Consider the following 18,414-nt stretch of genomic DNA (forward strand, 5'->3'; position numbering starts at 1 on the left):
ATATTATCCTATCAGTAAGCCCACAGTTTAAAATCCAAAAATCTTGTATCTATAGGCAACTTCAGAAGTAACGTGTATGTTCCAGTATTATTATAATAACAAGTTAATACTTCTTCTATTTGATATAGTTTTTGAAAGAAAACTACTTTTTTAAACTAATTTTTGAATGCAGCCAAACTGTAAAAGAAAATAGAATGATTTAAAAAAATACATAGTTTATATAATTAAACATTAGAATACTACGTAATCATTGTACCAGAGATTTAATGGGTCACAGAATAAAAATTAACAATTGTCTGAGACTTCCCTTCCACAAAGTAGCATTTTATTCATTAGGACATACATGTACTGTATATAAATGTTGCTTGTGTTCATCTGTTGAATATGAATTCTGATAATGTATGTGTACTCAATAAGCTATAAAGCAACAGTATAGGGATGGGTGGGCAATGGCCCATCCAGGCCCACCAAATATGAAACTACTTGATTGGTCCCTTATCCAACTACATCATAGTTAGCATTTCCTGCCCATATGTCATAACTCCAGACCCGCCTGTAATTTAGTGCCTGGCTATGCTATTACAAAAACGTACTCTAGTTTGTGGAGATAGTAATAACAAAAATATTACCTTCTTTACATGTTAATAGTAAGAATATACAAGATTAGTTTAACTAGTTAGTTTAACACTTCAAAAAGTAGAAGAAGAATTAATTTTTTTTTTTCCAGAGATGAGACAACAATGAACATTATGGGAATTGAGTTTGCCCCACTTCGTATTCCATTAGCTCGTCGGCTACAGACCTTAGCAGTATTGTACTACAGTTCAAGTTTTATCTTTTTTGGAGCAGGTGGAATACTACTATGTATTTTTATGCTATTCACAAGACTGTATTATTTACCAATCCTGTATGCAGCATGGTTTGCTTATGATCACAGTGTTTGTAATAAAGGTGGCAGACCTTGGAAATGGGTAAGAAACTGGAGAATATGGAAATATTTCCGTGATTATTTTCCCATCAGACTTGTTAAGACAGCAGAACTTGACCCCAACAAAAACTATATTTTGGGTTACCACCCACATGGAATTATGTGTGCAGGAGCATTCTGTAATTTTGCCACTGAAGGTACCAATTTTAGTGAAATATTCCCTCAAATTAAACCCCACCTGCTGACTTTGGAATGCCAGTTTTTGTTTCCATTCCACCGTGAACTTTTTCTTTGCTCAGGTAAGAAACTATAGGGGCTAGAAATATATAGTACTTCTTAAAACATCTATGTACATACATATGTTACTTCAGTTACGACATGTAGGAAAAAATAAAACAGATTTAAATTCAGAGAAACACTTATGAGACAGATGTTTCTTAACAGAAACAAGGATGTAGAACTTCAAAAAAAATTAAAAATTATCCAATGTATAAATTTATAAAAAAATCTAGTTGCCCGATTCCTGTTCCATATACAAAATATGTTGCCCGATTCCCGTTCCATTTACAAAATATAAGCAGAAGAAGTAGATTATTACTTTTAGCATTTGGATTTTATTTAATAGTGAACACAATCAATGCAATGCCATTGGTAACTCAGTTTTGTTGGTAATGGGATATATTGTATTTTGCATCTAACTTCATCATATATAATCCTTCATGTATTTTATAGTTTTTGACATTTAGTCATTAGGATTTAACAGTGAAGCATATAGAATACCCCACACAGGAACTGATAAAGAAATTGTACTGTACAATGATGCTGCCACAAATGAAAATGGTGTTTAATATATGTAGATAGAGTTGGCAGTAAAACTGAGGGTTTCTGCTGTAGACAAAAGCAATGTAATACGGTTGTTGTATTAATTTAAATATGTTTGATACTCTGTGTGTGAATGAGGGTTTGTGGATGTATATTTGTATATAAACACATGGTCTCCATTTGAAGTTTAGAAGTACACATTTTTAAATGTTCATGTGTATGTTGTAGACTTCCATAGTTCAGAAATTTTAAAGTTCTTGCTTACTCCCTAGAAATCTATCTGAAGATTTTTTCTAGCAACAGAACATAATGGTAAAACTTGTGTTGGGTGATATGAATTCCACATATCTGACACATTTACTGTATAACAAGTTTACATATTCAGTAACATCATTTTTTATTCATAACTTCTTGATTGTTATTAGCAGTTGAACTTGTTTAAGTGTGTTATGTATTTATGGATTATGTCTTCAATACCGTTTATCCATTCTTGAAATATATTTATTTTTAAGTAATGTACTAGTTACTTGTTTTGCGACATTTTTCAAAAACAGTTTGGACCTTTGTTCATTATGAGCCACAAAATCATTATTAACTACAATATTATGGTTGCTGGTCAACAATAGAAGGTATGTAAGATGGTGATGACTTACATTTACAAGTGAGAATGAAGTTCTGTATGTGTAATTCCTCATTGCTTATGCTATGAACAGTGTCACATTATTATAATTATTGCATTATTCAACTCAGCATTATGTATCCAGAGCAGTATGAAAATGAAGTCCCACAAAAGTGCATATAAACCATAAGAATAGTGCCAGTCATGAAGAAAATATATTTGTATAAAATTACCATGGAATATGCATATATTATGTCCTTCACTGAGCCTAGTATACAGTCCCTGTAAAAGTTTAAATTATCAACTGATTAGCACGTGCACAACTGTTTTTTAACTTCTGTAGAATAACCATTGCTAAGAGTGTGTCTTCTGTGAAGTGGTTCCCCTTTGGAACTTATCTTACAGTTGAACAGAACAAATGGACTTTGATATCTAATTAGGTCAGTGAACCATGTTGCAGTGAAACTAGATACAGGTTATATAAAAGAATCACAGTTACACTAACCTAGTAGTGTAGGGAGAAGTATCTATATGGTATCTAAGTATTGTTTCTGTAAACATTTTTGTCATGATGTACATGTATCATCGTACATGAATTCTTGTATTTTCTCAAAATTAACAAATACCAGTAGAAGTTTTGAAATAAATTATTATCACAACAATCACATGATAACAAGGATTATACATTTATCAATTCATACACTAGTGTGCATACATTAAGAGACCACCATTTAGTCTCTTGTGCAAAAGGTGGCCAGGTTGAAATTTAATAATAATGCCAATCTAAAGCTTATATTTATTCAAATACCTTCTAAGTCATATGTTTGGTTTACATTCATTTTAAAAATCAGAAGTAAAAATATCAGAACTGAAAACGGTTATATTTCTGAAAACTGGGGCATGTAGCATTTACATGTTCAAATGCTGTGGTTATTAAACTAATATCCAACACCAAATAGCTTCCACACGTATAGTAATTTTCTATATTAAAAAGTATTAAAATTTTCCCTTGATCATTAGCTACTTGCTTTTGTAAAAGAAAAAAAATCTACTTTAAAATGCACAGTTTCTGATGACATAAAATACAGCATAATGATTTTATATAAAAATATCAAAAACTGGAGTTCTAAAAATAATCAAAAGATGCAATGAAACTGGTATCTCTGACAAGACTCAAGAGCAAGCCAAGAAGACCAGGAGGATCATTCAAGGTTTCCAATTCAAATGTTAAGTAACTTAGGCTTACTTAACTCAGAGACAGATGTAAATCCAGCAGCAGAATTTCATGATACCACTGTAACAAGAATATCTTGTTTTGGAAAGGCAGCAAACAGAAGAGACTTATGTTTACAAAAACTGTATGCACCCTGGTCTGATGTGTCAAGGTTTGAAATTTTTGGAACAAATAGATGTCAGTACATTTATTGCAGGAGTAATGAGAGATTACAAGAATGGTGGAGGGTTGTATTCAAATATAGAGCTGTTTAACCATGACTAGTTGTGGGAGCTGTAGATTGTACCCAATATAAACAAATACTACTCATTTACTATGCTATTCCTTCTGGACAACATGTTGTGGTAGAAAATTTTATTTTGCAGCATAACTATCTTAAACCTGCAATAAATGCAGTAAATCAGTATCTTAATGGAAAGGAAACAGATGAAACCCTTGTGTACTTAATGTGGCTTGTTGAGTTTTTGTGGGGCTATCTTGATATTAAAAAAAAAACAGCAAAGGCAGTTCAAATCTGAAGAGGAAGTCTGGGCAGTACTGGAAGGGGCCTGAAACTGTTTTTACAAAAGTAAGTAACTAATGATCAAGAGAAAAGTTTTAACACTTCTCCAAAAGCTTGAAGAAAGTATTCCTCATGGCATTCTTGACAGTGATTTCAGCTATGAGCTGTCACAAAAATATAAAAGAAACAAACTCTAAATTTGCTTTTTTTCCAAAAACGGATTTACCTCCTCTCACTCTCTATTTTCAGTAATCAGCACACCAGTTTCGCACCATTTTTGAACATGTACCTATCATATGACTACTTTCCACCAATGGTATTGTGCCACCTGTAATGGTGCAACTAGCTCCCTCTGCTATTCCTGCTCAAGCCCCACTTCCTTGATTGGCATGACACAGTTTAGACACATTTTTTTTTTTTCGAGTGTGACTACATTTTTTGATTGTGCTTTGTTACCTTTTCAGTCAAAGTTTAATCTCACAATTTTTTAAATTTTATGTTTGTTTCCAATTGTTTCTACAGTGTTGCATTCAACTAAATTCTCGTTTCCGAATTCTACGTTTTCAATATGAATTTGAGATTTAATGTGGTGGACAGTGATATTCTTGCCATATGTGACAATGCACATGACATGTCTTCCCAAGGCATGGGATCGACTTTATTTGCTGAGGAATTTCAAACCTTGGTTTGCAGGGAGTTACACTCTTACATTTGACTAGTGATTTCTTCTCCTTGTCCACCTGACCATGTTTTTGAGGAGGCCTACTATCATGAGAAAGAAAATTTGGATTCTATTTTTCTGGCTCTTTCCTTTTTTTGGTCAGTCACAGTCTACACCCGTTCAGGACATTTCACTTCCTATTCCCTTCTTACAACTTTTCAATCAGGTATGTCATGTTTAGGTGTTTCCCATATAGCCTATGATTCTTCCGCTGCCTTATTTGGTGAAAGTCCACCTTCCAATTATTATGTTATTCCTCTTTCTCCCAACATTAATATTCTTTCTCAGAGATTTTCTGATCAACTACAGTCGGCTATAGGTGTTCCCTGTCCCTTCTTTTGTTGGATCAATATGCCTTAGATTCTCAGTGTTTAAATCCTCCCCTTCCCCTGTGGGGCTCAAATCCTTGGGCTTCCATCGACTTCAATAAAGTGCAGTTTTCCAGGATTCATCTTTCTCTGACCTCACTTTTATGCTACCTTTCCTCCCTCCAATTAATGTCTGAGGCCTTTCGTTAATATCCTCATGTCTTTTCAGAAGAGCTCAGGACCCTCCTTTGGGCCACCATGGCTCATTTATCAGCCTCTGCCCTTTCCCTCAATACCTGGCAACTTTGCTGTTGAGACTTGTTAGGGAAGGATGCTTTACTGGAGGGGGTTTGCCCCTCTTCTATGTGATTCTGTATTTAGGAGTCGTCCAGATTCCCTAGAATCACTGATTGATGGATGTAGGTTACATTCCTCCTTATCCTCACGTTTGTATCATCCTCCTGTTACCTCACAGGATTCACCTATCCTGGTTTCTGCCCTCCTCCGTTCTCAGTTTATTCATGGGCATTTTGACAGATGCCAGCATTATTGGTGACACAGCAGAGGTTCCCTGTCCCGTGGGGGCCAAATTGCTTCACTTCTCAACCGTGTAGCAGCACTTCACGACAGATCCATGGGTTCTACAGGTTCTGTTGGAAGGTTTCTGCCTTCGTTTCCTGTCCTTATCTCTTTCACTTTCCCTAATTTCCTTTCCTCCTCCTTAGGATCCTTCCTTTCTCAGTCGTCTTGCCAAGGCCATTCAAAACCTTCTATGCAAAAAAGCTATCTAGTGGGTGGTTCCTGCTCATCCGGATTTTTATTCCCGTCTCTTTGTGGTCCCCAAAAAGATGGGTGATTGTAGGTTAATTATAGATCTGTCCCAGTTGAATTCCTTTCAGGAATCCCCTTGCTTCGTCATGGAGTCCTATCTCTCACTTCGGTGGGTGTTTTTCTCGGGACTCTGGATGACCAAATTCGGCGTGATGTACACCTATCTTCACATTCCCACTGCTCCAGAGTTACATCATTTTCTTTGGTTCATCCATGAGCGTCAAGTGTTCCAGTTCAGGGCACTGTCATTTAGTCTCTCTTCAGCTCCATATTTGCTTTGTCAAGTGGGTTGCTTGTTTGTTCATCACCTTCACTCACTGGGTCTTTGTACTTATTATTATATGGATGACTGGTTCCTGCTCACCTATTCCCAGTTGCATTCACTGAATCACACACATTTGCTTTTACAGGAAGCAGCATGGGTGGATATTCTGTACAAGTTGGAGAAGTCTATTCTTACCCCCACTTAGTACCTGGTTTATTTGGGAGTTTTCTTCAATTCACACCTCAGTCAGGCCCAGCCTTCTCATCTTCATATTGGGGATATGGAATGGACAGTCACAAAAACCCTTACCTCTCCTCCTCTCACAGCTCAAGAGATTCTATCTCTTTTGTGGATGTGGGCTTCCTTGGAAGCTCTCATTCCCATGGGTCAAGCTCATATACATTCACTTCAGTGTACACTTCTCGATCAGTTGAAATTTTCCCTGGATCTCTTGGACCATTCTTTTATCCTTCCTTCCATAACCAGGGTGGAACTAACTTGGTGGCTCAGCAGGGATCAGACCATGGTTGGAGTTCTCATTCTTCCACCTCATCCAGTTCATGGATGTATCTTTGGTGGATTGGGGCTTTCCTGAGCTCTCAAGAGATTTCCAGTCTGTGGTCTGTAGAGGAGTCTGCACTACACATAGACATCCCCAAGCTCTTGGCAGTCTGTCGAGCTTTGACCCATTTCCTTCCACTCCTGCAGGGGTGGGAGGTTATGGTCTACTTTAACAATTCCGCTGCCATCAATTATATTACCAAGCAAGATAAAACTAAATCCAGGTCTCTGTGTTTTCAGAATCTGGATCTTCTTTTCTGGGCCCACAATCACAACATGGTAGTATTAGTTTGCCATTTTCCTGAAGCCCTGAATCTGGTTGCTGATCGTTTATCTTGCCCAATTAAGTTCTCCTCAGAGAGTAATCCCTTCATCCATAAGTTTTTTGGTGGGTGTGTTCTCAACTTCGGACACCCCTTATCGATGCCTTTGCCACACACTGGAACATGGAACACCACACTTCCTTCCTTTTGGTCTGCCATTCTACACCCATCAGTCAGGAATGGACAGGTCTTCACATCCTATCCAAAATTTTATCCCTCATCTAGACCACTCCTTGTCTTATCCTGCTGGTTGCTCTGTATTGGCCTGCACAGCCTTGATTCCCTCTGCTTTGATCTTTACTTGTGCAATGTCCCCTGCTGTTATCTCTGTCTTGGTCTCTCCTCCGTCAACCTTGATTGGACATTGTTCATCTTGACATCATCAATCTCTGTCTTCATGCTTGACTTTTGTCCAGTCCCTTGCCTTAGTCTAGGGACTGACTCCTCATGTAGTGTCTTTCCTTAACCATCAGAACTTCTTCCTTGTACATTTATCAAGCTTGTTGGTCTACCTTCTAGTGCTGGTATCTTCACCATGGCTTCTGTACCTCCCGTCCTTCTGTTCCTAAGCTTTCCCAATTCTTCACCTGGTTTATCAACCAGGATTTGTCTGTTTTAACTGTGTCCAGTTATCGGGCAGCCCTATTGAACATTTTCTCCTCCCCAGTTATTTCCTTCCTTTTCCATTTCATATTGTTTGTCCACATTCCTTTGTTGTACCAGATTGGGATCTTAATGTAGTCCTTTATGCCCTTTCTCATTCTCCCTTTGAACCACTTGCTACGTGATTCTTGTACCATCTTTCCCATAAGACCTATTTTCTTTTCTTCCTTGCCTGTGGACTCTGTTGTTCTGATATCTATTTCATTAATATTTCTCATATCCTTTAACATTCCTCTTGTGTGATTCCCTATCTATGGGTTTGTTTTTCTCACCCATTTCCTTACCTTTGATTTCCCACCTGTACTCCCATTCCTATCTGGATAGGCTTTGTCCGGTTTGATCCTTGAGATGTTATGTGGCTCATACTGCCTCCTTTCGGGGTTCATATTCCTGACTATATATTCCTTGGAACCCTTCTTTTTCTCGTGATCTGTTTCCAGTAATTGTCACTGGTTGGGTTTGTCAACTCTGACTTGTACATGGAAGGTTGCCATCTTCACAATGTCTCTTCACATCAGATTTGTCACATTACCATGTCTAGCTGCATACCTTCATTGCTCATTATCTGCATGATCTGGTTGTTTCTTCCTCTGGTGGATATCATCTTCCTCCTGTAGCTATTCTTCACATGTCCATTTGCTTTTAACTGGAGTAAGTCTGCTCATTTCCTGTATTTAGTGTTTTCTTTTCTGCTTTTTTACAGGTCCCATCTAGTGGCAGGTCTTTCCTGGGCAGGTATGCTTTGTCTCAAACCTACACTAAATGCTGTAACTATATAATGCTCACAGTTGAGATGGGGTGTTTCTGTAAGATCACTGGACAGAAGGGGCTTTCTGCCCATCCCTGCTAACAATGTATATGTTCAGAAATGGTGCAAAACTGGTGGAGTATAAAGACTAGTGCACTGATTACTAAAACTATTTTAGCAATGTTTAGAGGGCAGTCAACGATTGAGATAGCCTTTTGTGTGAGCGGAGGTAAGTACTATCAGAAATACATTTTTAGTGTAAGAAAACGCTAATGTATGGGTTTGTTCTGCCTTCAGACATTACGGAATTCGTAAATACCTGCAATAAAAGGAACTCAACATGTTTGGAATATAAAATACATGATGTTGATTGGATGATCTTTAATTGATGCACAGTATACGATAGGTAAAACTGAGTTATCTGTCTGGATTATTCATGTTACAGGTATTTATAAGGAACTAGTTAGTTGAACCAACTTTGAAATTTGGTAGAGAAAATTGGTGGATCCCCCACTTAAAAAAAAAGAAGAGAGATTGAGTTTAAATGGATAAACAGTTGGACAAACAGTTTGAGTTTAGCAACCATTTCAGTTTTTATAACATGAAGTCAATACCAAACATAAGTAATGTTTAATGCCACATGTAGTACAAGTACCTTTGTGCAATTGCTTGCCCTTATTCAGCAGATTTGCATCGTAGATAATACACACAGATACTGTCCCGCCATCTACATGAAGCCATAAAAAAAAGGATGATGCATGAAGTTCAGGGTATATTTGCTAATAGAGCTGGTTAATTAACTCAATCGCTTACCTATGAGCATTAGTAATGGCATGTGAAATAATCAATTAGTCAAAATTACAATTAGATAGGTTAGTGCCACACAAAATAATAGATTAATTAACAATACGATTAAATTGATTAATGTCGTGAAAATAAGCAACAAACCAAAATTGGTATTTCTGACTACTTTTTTTTTATTCCAATTGTCCAAGTATTTAATTTCACTTTATTATTTTTTATTAATTCAAGGTTGTTCAGCTTAATTGATTAATGTCACAACTCACTGAAATATTAAAGTGTTTGATTGTTACTATTTTCTCTTACTCCAACTATTCGCGTCTGATGTGAGGAAAATCAATTAGTTGAATGCAGTTGCTTAATGAGTGCAATGATTAATTGATTACCAAATTCCACTAAATGCCAAGCTGTATATTTGTTATTATGTATATAACTTGTAGTTCAAGTGGAAAAATCAAATAAACAATAATGCAGTTAATATTTATGCAAGAAATAAATATCTAATGACCTTTTACTTTAAACCATAGAACTGTTTATTTGAGAAATTGATCTAAAGTTTTACAATTACAAGTTCACTAGACTAATAGAACTAAGTGATCAAAATTTAATTAATGTTTTCATGTATGCCTTTCATAAGTTATTACAACTCTGTATAAAAAATAAAAGGGCTATTACAACTTGCCAACAATATTTCTACATTTAGTGAGAACTGTTTGTAATTTTGTATGTGTTGATCATCAGTGGTATGACGATTCTGTTTTCCTAGTAGTTATATATAACTTAGGAACAAAAACATGCTAATTATATAATAGAGTAGCACTAAAATAATTTAGCAAAGTAATGATAAAAGATTGACTAAAAATGCTAAATGTCCATAGATCAATAAACCTTGGTTATGATTCAGTTGATCCTTGCTTGCTATTACAGTACATTTATCCTGAAGTGGAACTGTTGGAAAACATTATTTGTTATAAAACAATATTTTATAAGAAATAATCTCTCAGTCATGCAATCAATTTTGCTTTTAGCATTAAATCAACTAAAAGAAAAGGTAAATAATTTATTGATGTGTTTTATAAAATCCTGTTGAATTTTGATTGTTAAAACTTGATTGTAAACCTCTCGTTCATAGGAATTGCTCCTTTCTGCAAAATTATGAAACTAATAATTCTAAATTTTCAAAGGACCTTCATATCTAATGAGTAAAATATGATTATTATCTGTGATTTTAAGCGATTTTTTTATGAAAGGACAGTGTAGAAGGGACATTAGTTACATAAGTATTAATCTTTAAGTGATCTGTCTGTGTAGGGGCTTGCTCCGTTTCTAAAGATAGCATGGAGTGGCTGTTGACAAAGGAAGGAAAAGGCAATGCTCTGGTCCTTGTAATTGGTGGTGCAGTTGAAGCATTAGATGCTCACCCAGGAACTGTTAATCTTGTTCTGAAACGAAGAAAAGGATTCATTCGTTTGGCCCTCAGGCATGGGTTAGTAATTGCTGGTTTATATGAAAGGATTACCCTTGTAGTTATTAACCTTACTTAAAATAGTTGTCAGAAAAAAATAAATTTGTATACTTGGTGTAAATATTTCATAGTTCTGTATAATACATTAGCACACAGGATCACATACAAAAGTTGTACTGGTTTTTAAATGAGACCCAAAACTAAAGTGCTTTTGAATAGCTCACTATTCTTCTTCAGCAGGAAGAATAGTGAGCTAATCGAAAGCACTCGAGTTTTGGGTCTCATTTGAAAACCATTAAATATTTTAGAGGAATTCCTATTAATGTTACATAGAAATTTGAAAAGTAGTATAACCATTCTGAGAAAAATTTGTTTGAACAAGACGTAAGTTGTTATGAACAATAGACAAAATAGATGAAAACAAAATTTGGGTGTGTTCTCTGGTAAGTTTCCTAGCACTGACATCTAAATTTGACTTCTGTATATCTGTATTTAGAGTTCCTCTAGTTCCAGTCTTTTGTTTTGGAGAAAATGATCTATTTGATCAGGTTCACAATCCTGATGGGTCCTGGCTTCGAAAAGTGCAGGATAAGCTAACCCATCGCCTAGGCTTTTCTCCACCTCTTTTCTATGGAAGAGGAGTGTTTCAGTACAATGTAGGCTATTTACCATACAGGAAGCCTGTGACAACTGTTGGTAAGAGATTTTTATTTATTTATTTACTGTATTGTAGAATTGTTTTTCTTATAATAAATCTCCGTAATTCACTGTCTTTTTTTTTTTAATATGAGCTAGAAAATGTTGTATTTGAGGAGACTTTAAATATATGTATTTGTAATGCATGGAACATATCTCTGTTCAGTATAAGTAGGGATTACATCAGTTAGTGTCATGTAACATAATCTATTAATTTATTAATCTATTACTGTTTATGATTATTCCAACCATCCAGTAATTGAAATATTGCCATTATTATTTTTGATTAATTCAAGTTTGTTCAGTTTCATTAATTAATATTGTGACTCAAGAAAATAATCAATTGATCTAAGTTAGGGTTTCTAATTATGCAACTATGTATTACTATTGTGATTATTACAACTATCCAGTTACTGTGAAAAAAGCTACACAATTGTATCATTATAATTTTTGTTTTTAATTAACTTTTATGAGAATAATCAATTTTTCATATTGAAATAATTTTTTGGTAAAGGCATGCAATGTAAAAAGATATTAGGCCTAGCATGATATCAGAATAACTATTTTTTTGTGTTTTAATTAAAATCTAAACTTAAAAAGTTAAAGTTGTTCAGGAATCCTTGTAGGATCCCAGTTAGAAAGTTGGAAATCTCCAAAGAATTATTCACTCATCCTCAAAATAGTTTTTAGCCTCGACTTCCTCTTAGAAGTTACATTGTTGATGCATGAGATGTTTTATTTCCATGTATTTGATAATTAAGGTCAGTTATTACAAAAAACTATGCAGTAAATAAGTTTATGATTGGAATTCTATTTGCATAACTATTATATCACAAAATTTAATTTGACCATAAACTAAAATCCAGCACAGCAACTGCTGCAATGAAGAGTGCTGTGTATGTTTCTTTTTGATTTCATGGTAGATGACCACTCATTTTGGGCCTGGTAATAAGTGTTTCTTTGCTTTTTCTTCATAGTTGGAAGACCTATTGACGTTGAGAAGAATGAGAATCCAACTGACGAGGAAGTAAACAGCCTTCATAGTAGGTACATGGAAGAACTTCAGAATTTGTTTAATGAACACAAGGATAAATATGGAAAGCCAGGCTTAAATCTTCAAATTTCATAATAATCTAAACCAATGGATTTTACTATGCCCATAAAATTATCCTGTTGATCTCTGCAGAGCTAACACTTTCCCTCAGTATTTATATCACACATGCTTGTTTAATGTGTGAAATGTCAAAAATGTTAAGTGGAGATAAAAGTATTAGATTTTCAAGTCAGTTCTGTGAAGATTAACTGCATCAATGTGTTTTTTTTTTCTAGTAAAACTTTAATATTTTGCAAATAGTAAATTGAGAAAATTATTCAGAATTACTTGATGGCTCGAAGATAAATTTGAAAAAAAAATACAAAAAGTATTAACATTCATAATTGTTTGTTGTCTAATTGGAGAATAAACTTTATGTACTTAAACATCTTAGTTACAGTTGCATTAACCTTAAGTATATATTTTCCAACATGATTTCATTTTATACATAAGCAAGTTGTGGTTGATATTCTACAAGCTGTGGTTGATATTCTACAAGTAGTGGTTGATATTCTACAAGTAGTGGTTGATATTCTATAAGTTGTTTTGTTTAATTGGAGTGAATCACTTGGAAACATTTTCTGGAATTTAGCTTTTTGAATTGATGTATCTATTTCAGGTTAAGTTTTTATTTTTATAATTGTTAAATGTGTCATGTTATTACTAAGAAGAAATACTGAAATATCAAACCTGGTACAGGTTGAGAATCAACATTTGTTTTTATATGGCATTAATACATGTTTACAAGTGCAAATGGAAATTGGTAATTTTTGTCTAATATTAATAACAGATCTTATTTTAACCTATTTGTGAGAACGTTTAAAGGAGTAATATTAATAACATATATTCTGATCCACTGATAAGAAATGTTTGTAATATTCACCACTGTCTGATGACTGCATTCTTGAAAGAAATGTGAAAAATGTAAGTCCATTTTCTACTTGTGTTTTCGTGGTTTAAGTTCAGAATGTTGAAGAAACATTTTCAATAATGTCACAACATTTGTGTAAAAGTTTGCATAAGTTACAATAGAAAGTACATAGTGTTTATATGATAATAGGACTCCCACATGATTTTGAATGCCATTATATGATAATAGGACTCCCACATGATTTTGAATGCCATTATATGATAATAGGACTCCCACATGATTTTGAATGCCATTATATGATAATAGGACTCCCACATGATTTTGAATGCCATTATATGATAATAGGACTCCCACATGATTTTGAATGCCATTATATGATAATAGAATTCCCACATGATTTTGAATGCCATTATATGATAATAGAATTCCCACATGATTTTGAATGCCATTCTGCATTTTTTAGCTGAAATACTTCAGTTAATAGCTTGTTAATGAAATGACAACTTAAGAAACCCCCTTTGTATTTTGTTGAAATTACTAACCTCAGGAAATATATTTTTGTTATCTTTATATAAGTACTTTGTGTAAGATTTAGTAATAACTTAATTTACTTCCTACTTGATACTTTTAAGTTACATTTTTTTAGATTTATTATACATAATTACATATAAATCTTAGTATTGGAGGAAATGTGACATAAAAAGGTTAGACTAGTTCTGTTGCTACACTTATGTAATACAGTATTAAGATTAAGTTTTTATAGCAAGTATATTGGTGCTGTAATAAAAATAAAATTACTAACTTTCTGTAAACAATAATTCTTACAGTATGACCAGCTGAGAACTGCAGTTTTGATCTATATAAGATACCATTAGCTAGATCAGTAGTGATTAAGTTCAGTAATCATTGGATGAGACTCTGGATGTTGGTTTTGTTCATATACTTTTTCCCCTGCAATATTGTTTTAGGGTAACCAACTTTTTAGCTTCAAGCATTCAACTTCTCGTTGATTTCTAATGAAAAAAACAAACAAACCTCATTTAGGTAAGAACATATGAAGGGTTTCTGAAGTAATTGTTTAATACCCCACTTGCTCTTTGTGGCAATAAGAGACCTTTTCTGTTTCAAAATAGTACTGGCCTAGTATTGCATTCATGGTTATGAATATTTCTTCACAATTAACTTGAAGTTTCCACATAATCATTGGTTGAAAGATCATGGTTGTGAGATAAAGATGAAGGCAGTGAGTAAAGGAACAAGAACCAGATGTCTGTCACAAAATACAAGTCTTTATTACTTAAAGTTAACATTAAGCTGAGGTCTGGTAGAAAATTCTACATTTACTGAAAATAATTACAGTTTTAAACTGAAATTAGGACAAGTAAACTTAAAGCTTGGGGAAAGACAATATAAAATATGCACACTGGTAATTGGTACAGAGGCAGGGAGAAGCACAATAGAGAAAAGTGAAGTCAAAACTTATTGAGTTAAAATGCTGGTAATGGACCAAAGAGAATAGCTATACAGGGCTGTAATAGTAAGATCACAGTTTTCCAAGAAAAGCAGAAAAATGGCTACCTCACTGAGAGAAAGAAAAGCTCTCCACTGTCATGGAAATGAGGATGAAACAAAGAACAGGAGAAAACAGCTCTAGATATAAGATATCTTTTCTAGTTATAAAACATCATTTACTTTCTTATTACAAATACAGGAACTATTAAGATATAACAACCATAACTCCCCCACTCCTTTACTTTAGGTTGCTTCTGTGGCTAATGTCATTTAAAAAATTTTAATCCAATCATCAGTAGACTGCATATCTCTTATTTCCATTGATACATTTGTCCTAGAAGGAGGGGGGGTGGTGTATACAGGCATGCATGACTTATGAGACAGGAACGTAACACCAACATTTGAATAAAACAACCTATCAGAAGACATAGCATGTCAAAAGCTCTTAAAATGAAATAATGAAAGATATAACCAAATATTCTTAGAGATCCAGACGAGAGTATCACACAACAATTTACAACATGGTGCAGTCTGATACCTGGAAACCTTTTTTTTTTATCTGACGTATCATATACTACATGTAATTCAAAGTATAAAGAAAAAAAATGCAAGTAATACATTTTAATGCCATACTATTTAAGTCAACAAAAATTCAAAGTCGTAATAGGTGGTAACACAACAACATACAATCAGATACATCATATTACAGAGTTTTATCACAAGGTCTAACATTATGCATTTCAATAGAGTTTAAACTGAAATATCAAAGTACAGAAAAGGGTGTGTATAACACAAAAGCTAAACACATACTGTCCTAAAAAATACAGTGAAATAACATCTACATCTGTCCTGTATGAAACTTTCTATTCACAGAGCATCAGTAATAAAATAAACTTAAAATAACATCACAACCAAAGTTTAACAAGTTTGTCATTTAAGTGAAAGCCAAATCATACAACTACATTTGCTTGAATGTGTATGAAAACAGCTCTTTATATCCAGTTTGGATAATCTTAACAAAAATGAAGAAGTATTTGGAAACACAAGTTAAACATCTTCCCCATTAAATCAAAGAGAAATGAACAATTTTAAATCATCAGAAGTTAGACTTATTAAAAAAGAAACATCAAGACAGGGAGTAGAATATCAGAATGTCTTTCTTGTGGGAAATTGAAAACAACAATAGACCTAATGTTAGAACACTATGAATACCCCACAGAAATATTATATGGAGACAAAAACAGTAAAATTATAACACTACAAGCAGAGGAGATAAGGAGCAATATGTCTGAAAAATATGACTCTACCTCTATAAACGAAAATGGGAAGTAATGAATGGAAAAGGATGTTTCCAGTGACATCATTTCTAATGATCATTAACTTTCCTACGACAAGTACAGGAACTATGGATCTAAAAATTTAGGGTAGTTTGTATGGATAATTCTTCCATACAATTGGTGATCTTAAAGTGGTTATACTTAATTGTTTAAGGCTGATTAAGGTCTAGTATTAGCATATTGGGCTGTATATTAAGGGGTCCAGAGTTTGAGATGTAATAGCAATTAACATTTTTGCACTTTCAACTGTGGGTGCATTATGTGTGTGGCAATCAATTCTGTTGTTCAGTTCTAAGATCCAGACAAAGCCACTGTGGCAGTGAGTGCTGCTGGCTTATTGCTTTCCCAGTGGTCAATAGTTCAAAATTAGGGATGACTACATCTGAAACTTGGGAGGTGAGTGAACTGACCTGTCTGATTGTTCCACACATGCATAAAGTGCTATTCAAGTAAAAAATTTCATTTAATCGTATTTGTAATTGGTATGATGAAGCACATAAAATAGTTCACGTTTAATAGGAACTGTAACAAACGATGATCAGTGTTGTCTGCTTGCCAATGTTCTCAGCAGTCATTGTGTTGCTTGTGATGTAGCTAGTGTTAAAAAAGTAGACCAACAAGTATGAAATAGTAACAAATGAATAGACAAAAACTTAACCTAAGTTACATTCAATATATTCAGTATTTAGTTACAACATACACAACTATTATCAAAACAAACTATTAGCCAAAATTTCAATTACATAGCAGGATTCATAGAATCTATGTCATGTTTATATGAGGCATGTCGATGTATATGTCAGAGTGAAATCGTTACGGACAAAAACAGGATTTTATTTCCTTTTGAAGTGGCCTTCATTCACACTGGACTTCAATTCCATTGAACAATAATGAGCTGCTCTTGGGAGACGTGTCACATTCCATCAAATGATTCTAGAAACCAAAGATGTCCTGAAAGCAGCTCTTCTAGAATCTTACCCTGGAATCAGACTGCCCTTGTTATTTGTAGCGACCATATTCTATGTTGAAGTGAAATCACAATAACTGTAAAAATATAACACCACACGTAATATCTGTTTATTTCCGAGCCTAAGATGATTGATCAATCATTTTACCCTGGAGGTCGTATGATTAGCTACACAATGGGCTATCTGTGCTCTGCCCACCAGGGGTATCGAAACCCAGTTTCTAGCGTTGTAAGTCCTCAGACATACCGCTGTGCCAAAGGTCATATGAGTGATCACCAGAAGCCTGACTTGCCTGAAAATAAGAGAGAGAATTGATTTTGGTATTACCTTGTAATAGCTGAATATACGAAATATTCCAATTATTCTTTAATTGTTTTGAGCAGTGAATTTTCTGTTACACCGTATAACAAAATCAACAGCAACAGATACGTATCAGTTTCAAAACTGAAGATTTCAATCTTATTCATCTATAATATACTGGAACCAAATGTTAAAAAATTATGCTAATATAAATATTGTGAATCTTGAACAATAAAATTACTTTATTTTTATGAATATAAACATGGAAATTCGCTTATAATATTAAAACGACCAGTAAATGAGAATGCAACTGTCCTGTGTACAGCATGTCGAATGCATCGTTACTCTGACTTTATGAGCTCATTATATTACCCATATAATTAAATAACCCAACTTTAAAGTATTTAGATTTACTAAAAATACTTAATAAACACGTCAGCTAACTATTGTTTTTAGCAAATGAACCATAAGGCTTACCATATAATTTTCTCACTTTCCATCGTGGAACCAGTAGCTACACAAATGTATAGATGAGTATGATTTTGTATCACTCTATTCATTCACTGAGATTCCCATATGGGTCATATTCTAAGAAAAACTATTTTTCCTTGCAAATACTCTCACGACTGTGTTCTATGCTTTATTCTATATTGTATTCTTGTTTTTTGGTACATCCAAATTGTTAAAATGTTTGGACAAATAACCAAGCCTTCAGAAAAAGGAAATGAAGCTAAATATACTTTAGTGGCGCCATCTAGTAAACGTGAATAATAGCTTTTGTCAAGTTACTTCTGTCGACTTGAATTTGACTATAACTTTCATCTTTAGAATAACTTAATATTCTTA

At 34.0% G+C, this 18,414-nt stretch overlaps 1 protein-coding gene across 5 annotated transcripts in view; it reads left to right on the forward strand.

The window, feature by feature from the left end:
• Nucleotides 1-18,414, forward strand: part of LOC106460198 (2-acylglycerol O-acyltransferase 2-like) — a 48,301-nt gene that overhangs the window by 7,983 nt on the left and 21,904 nt on the right. For all 5 annotated transcript variants that reach the window (XM_022386860.1, XM_022386858.1, XM_022386862.1 and 2 more), the window contains exons 2-5: nucleotides 728-1,227; nucleotides 10,638-10,812; nucleotides 11,288-11,487; nucleotides 12,465-16,908. In XM_022386860.1, the coding sequence (XP_022242568.1) occupies nucleotides 728-1,227; nucleotides 10,638-10,812; nucleotides 11,288-11,487; nucleotides 12,465-12,616 (1,027 nt within the window). In that variant the 3' untranslated portion in view covers nucleotides 12,617-16,908. The remainder of the gene's footprint in view (nucleotides 1-727; nucleotides 1,228-10,637; nucleotides 10,813-11,287; nucleotides 11,488-12,464; nucleotides 16,909-18,414) is intronic.

The sequence above is a fragment of the Limulus polyphemus genome, unplaced genomic scaffold (assembly GCF_000517525.1).
Source record: "Limulus polyphemus unplaced genomic scaffold, Limulus_polyphemus-2.1.2 Scaffold727, whole genome shotgun sequence".
In the NCBI taxonomy this organism is placed as follows: domain Eukaryota; kingdom Metazoa; phylum Arthropoda; class Merostomata; order Xiphosura; family Limulidae; genus Limulus; species Limulus polyphemus.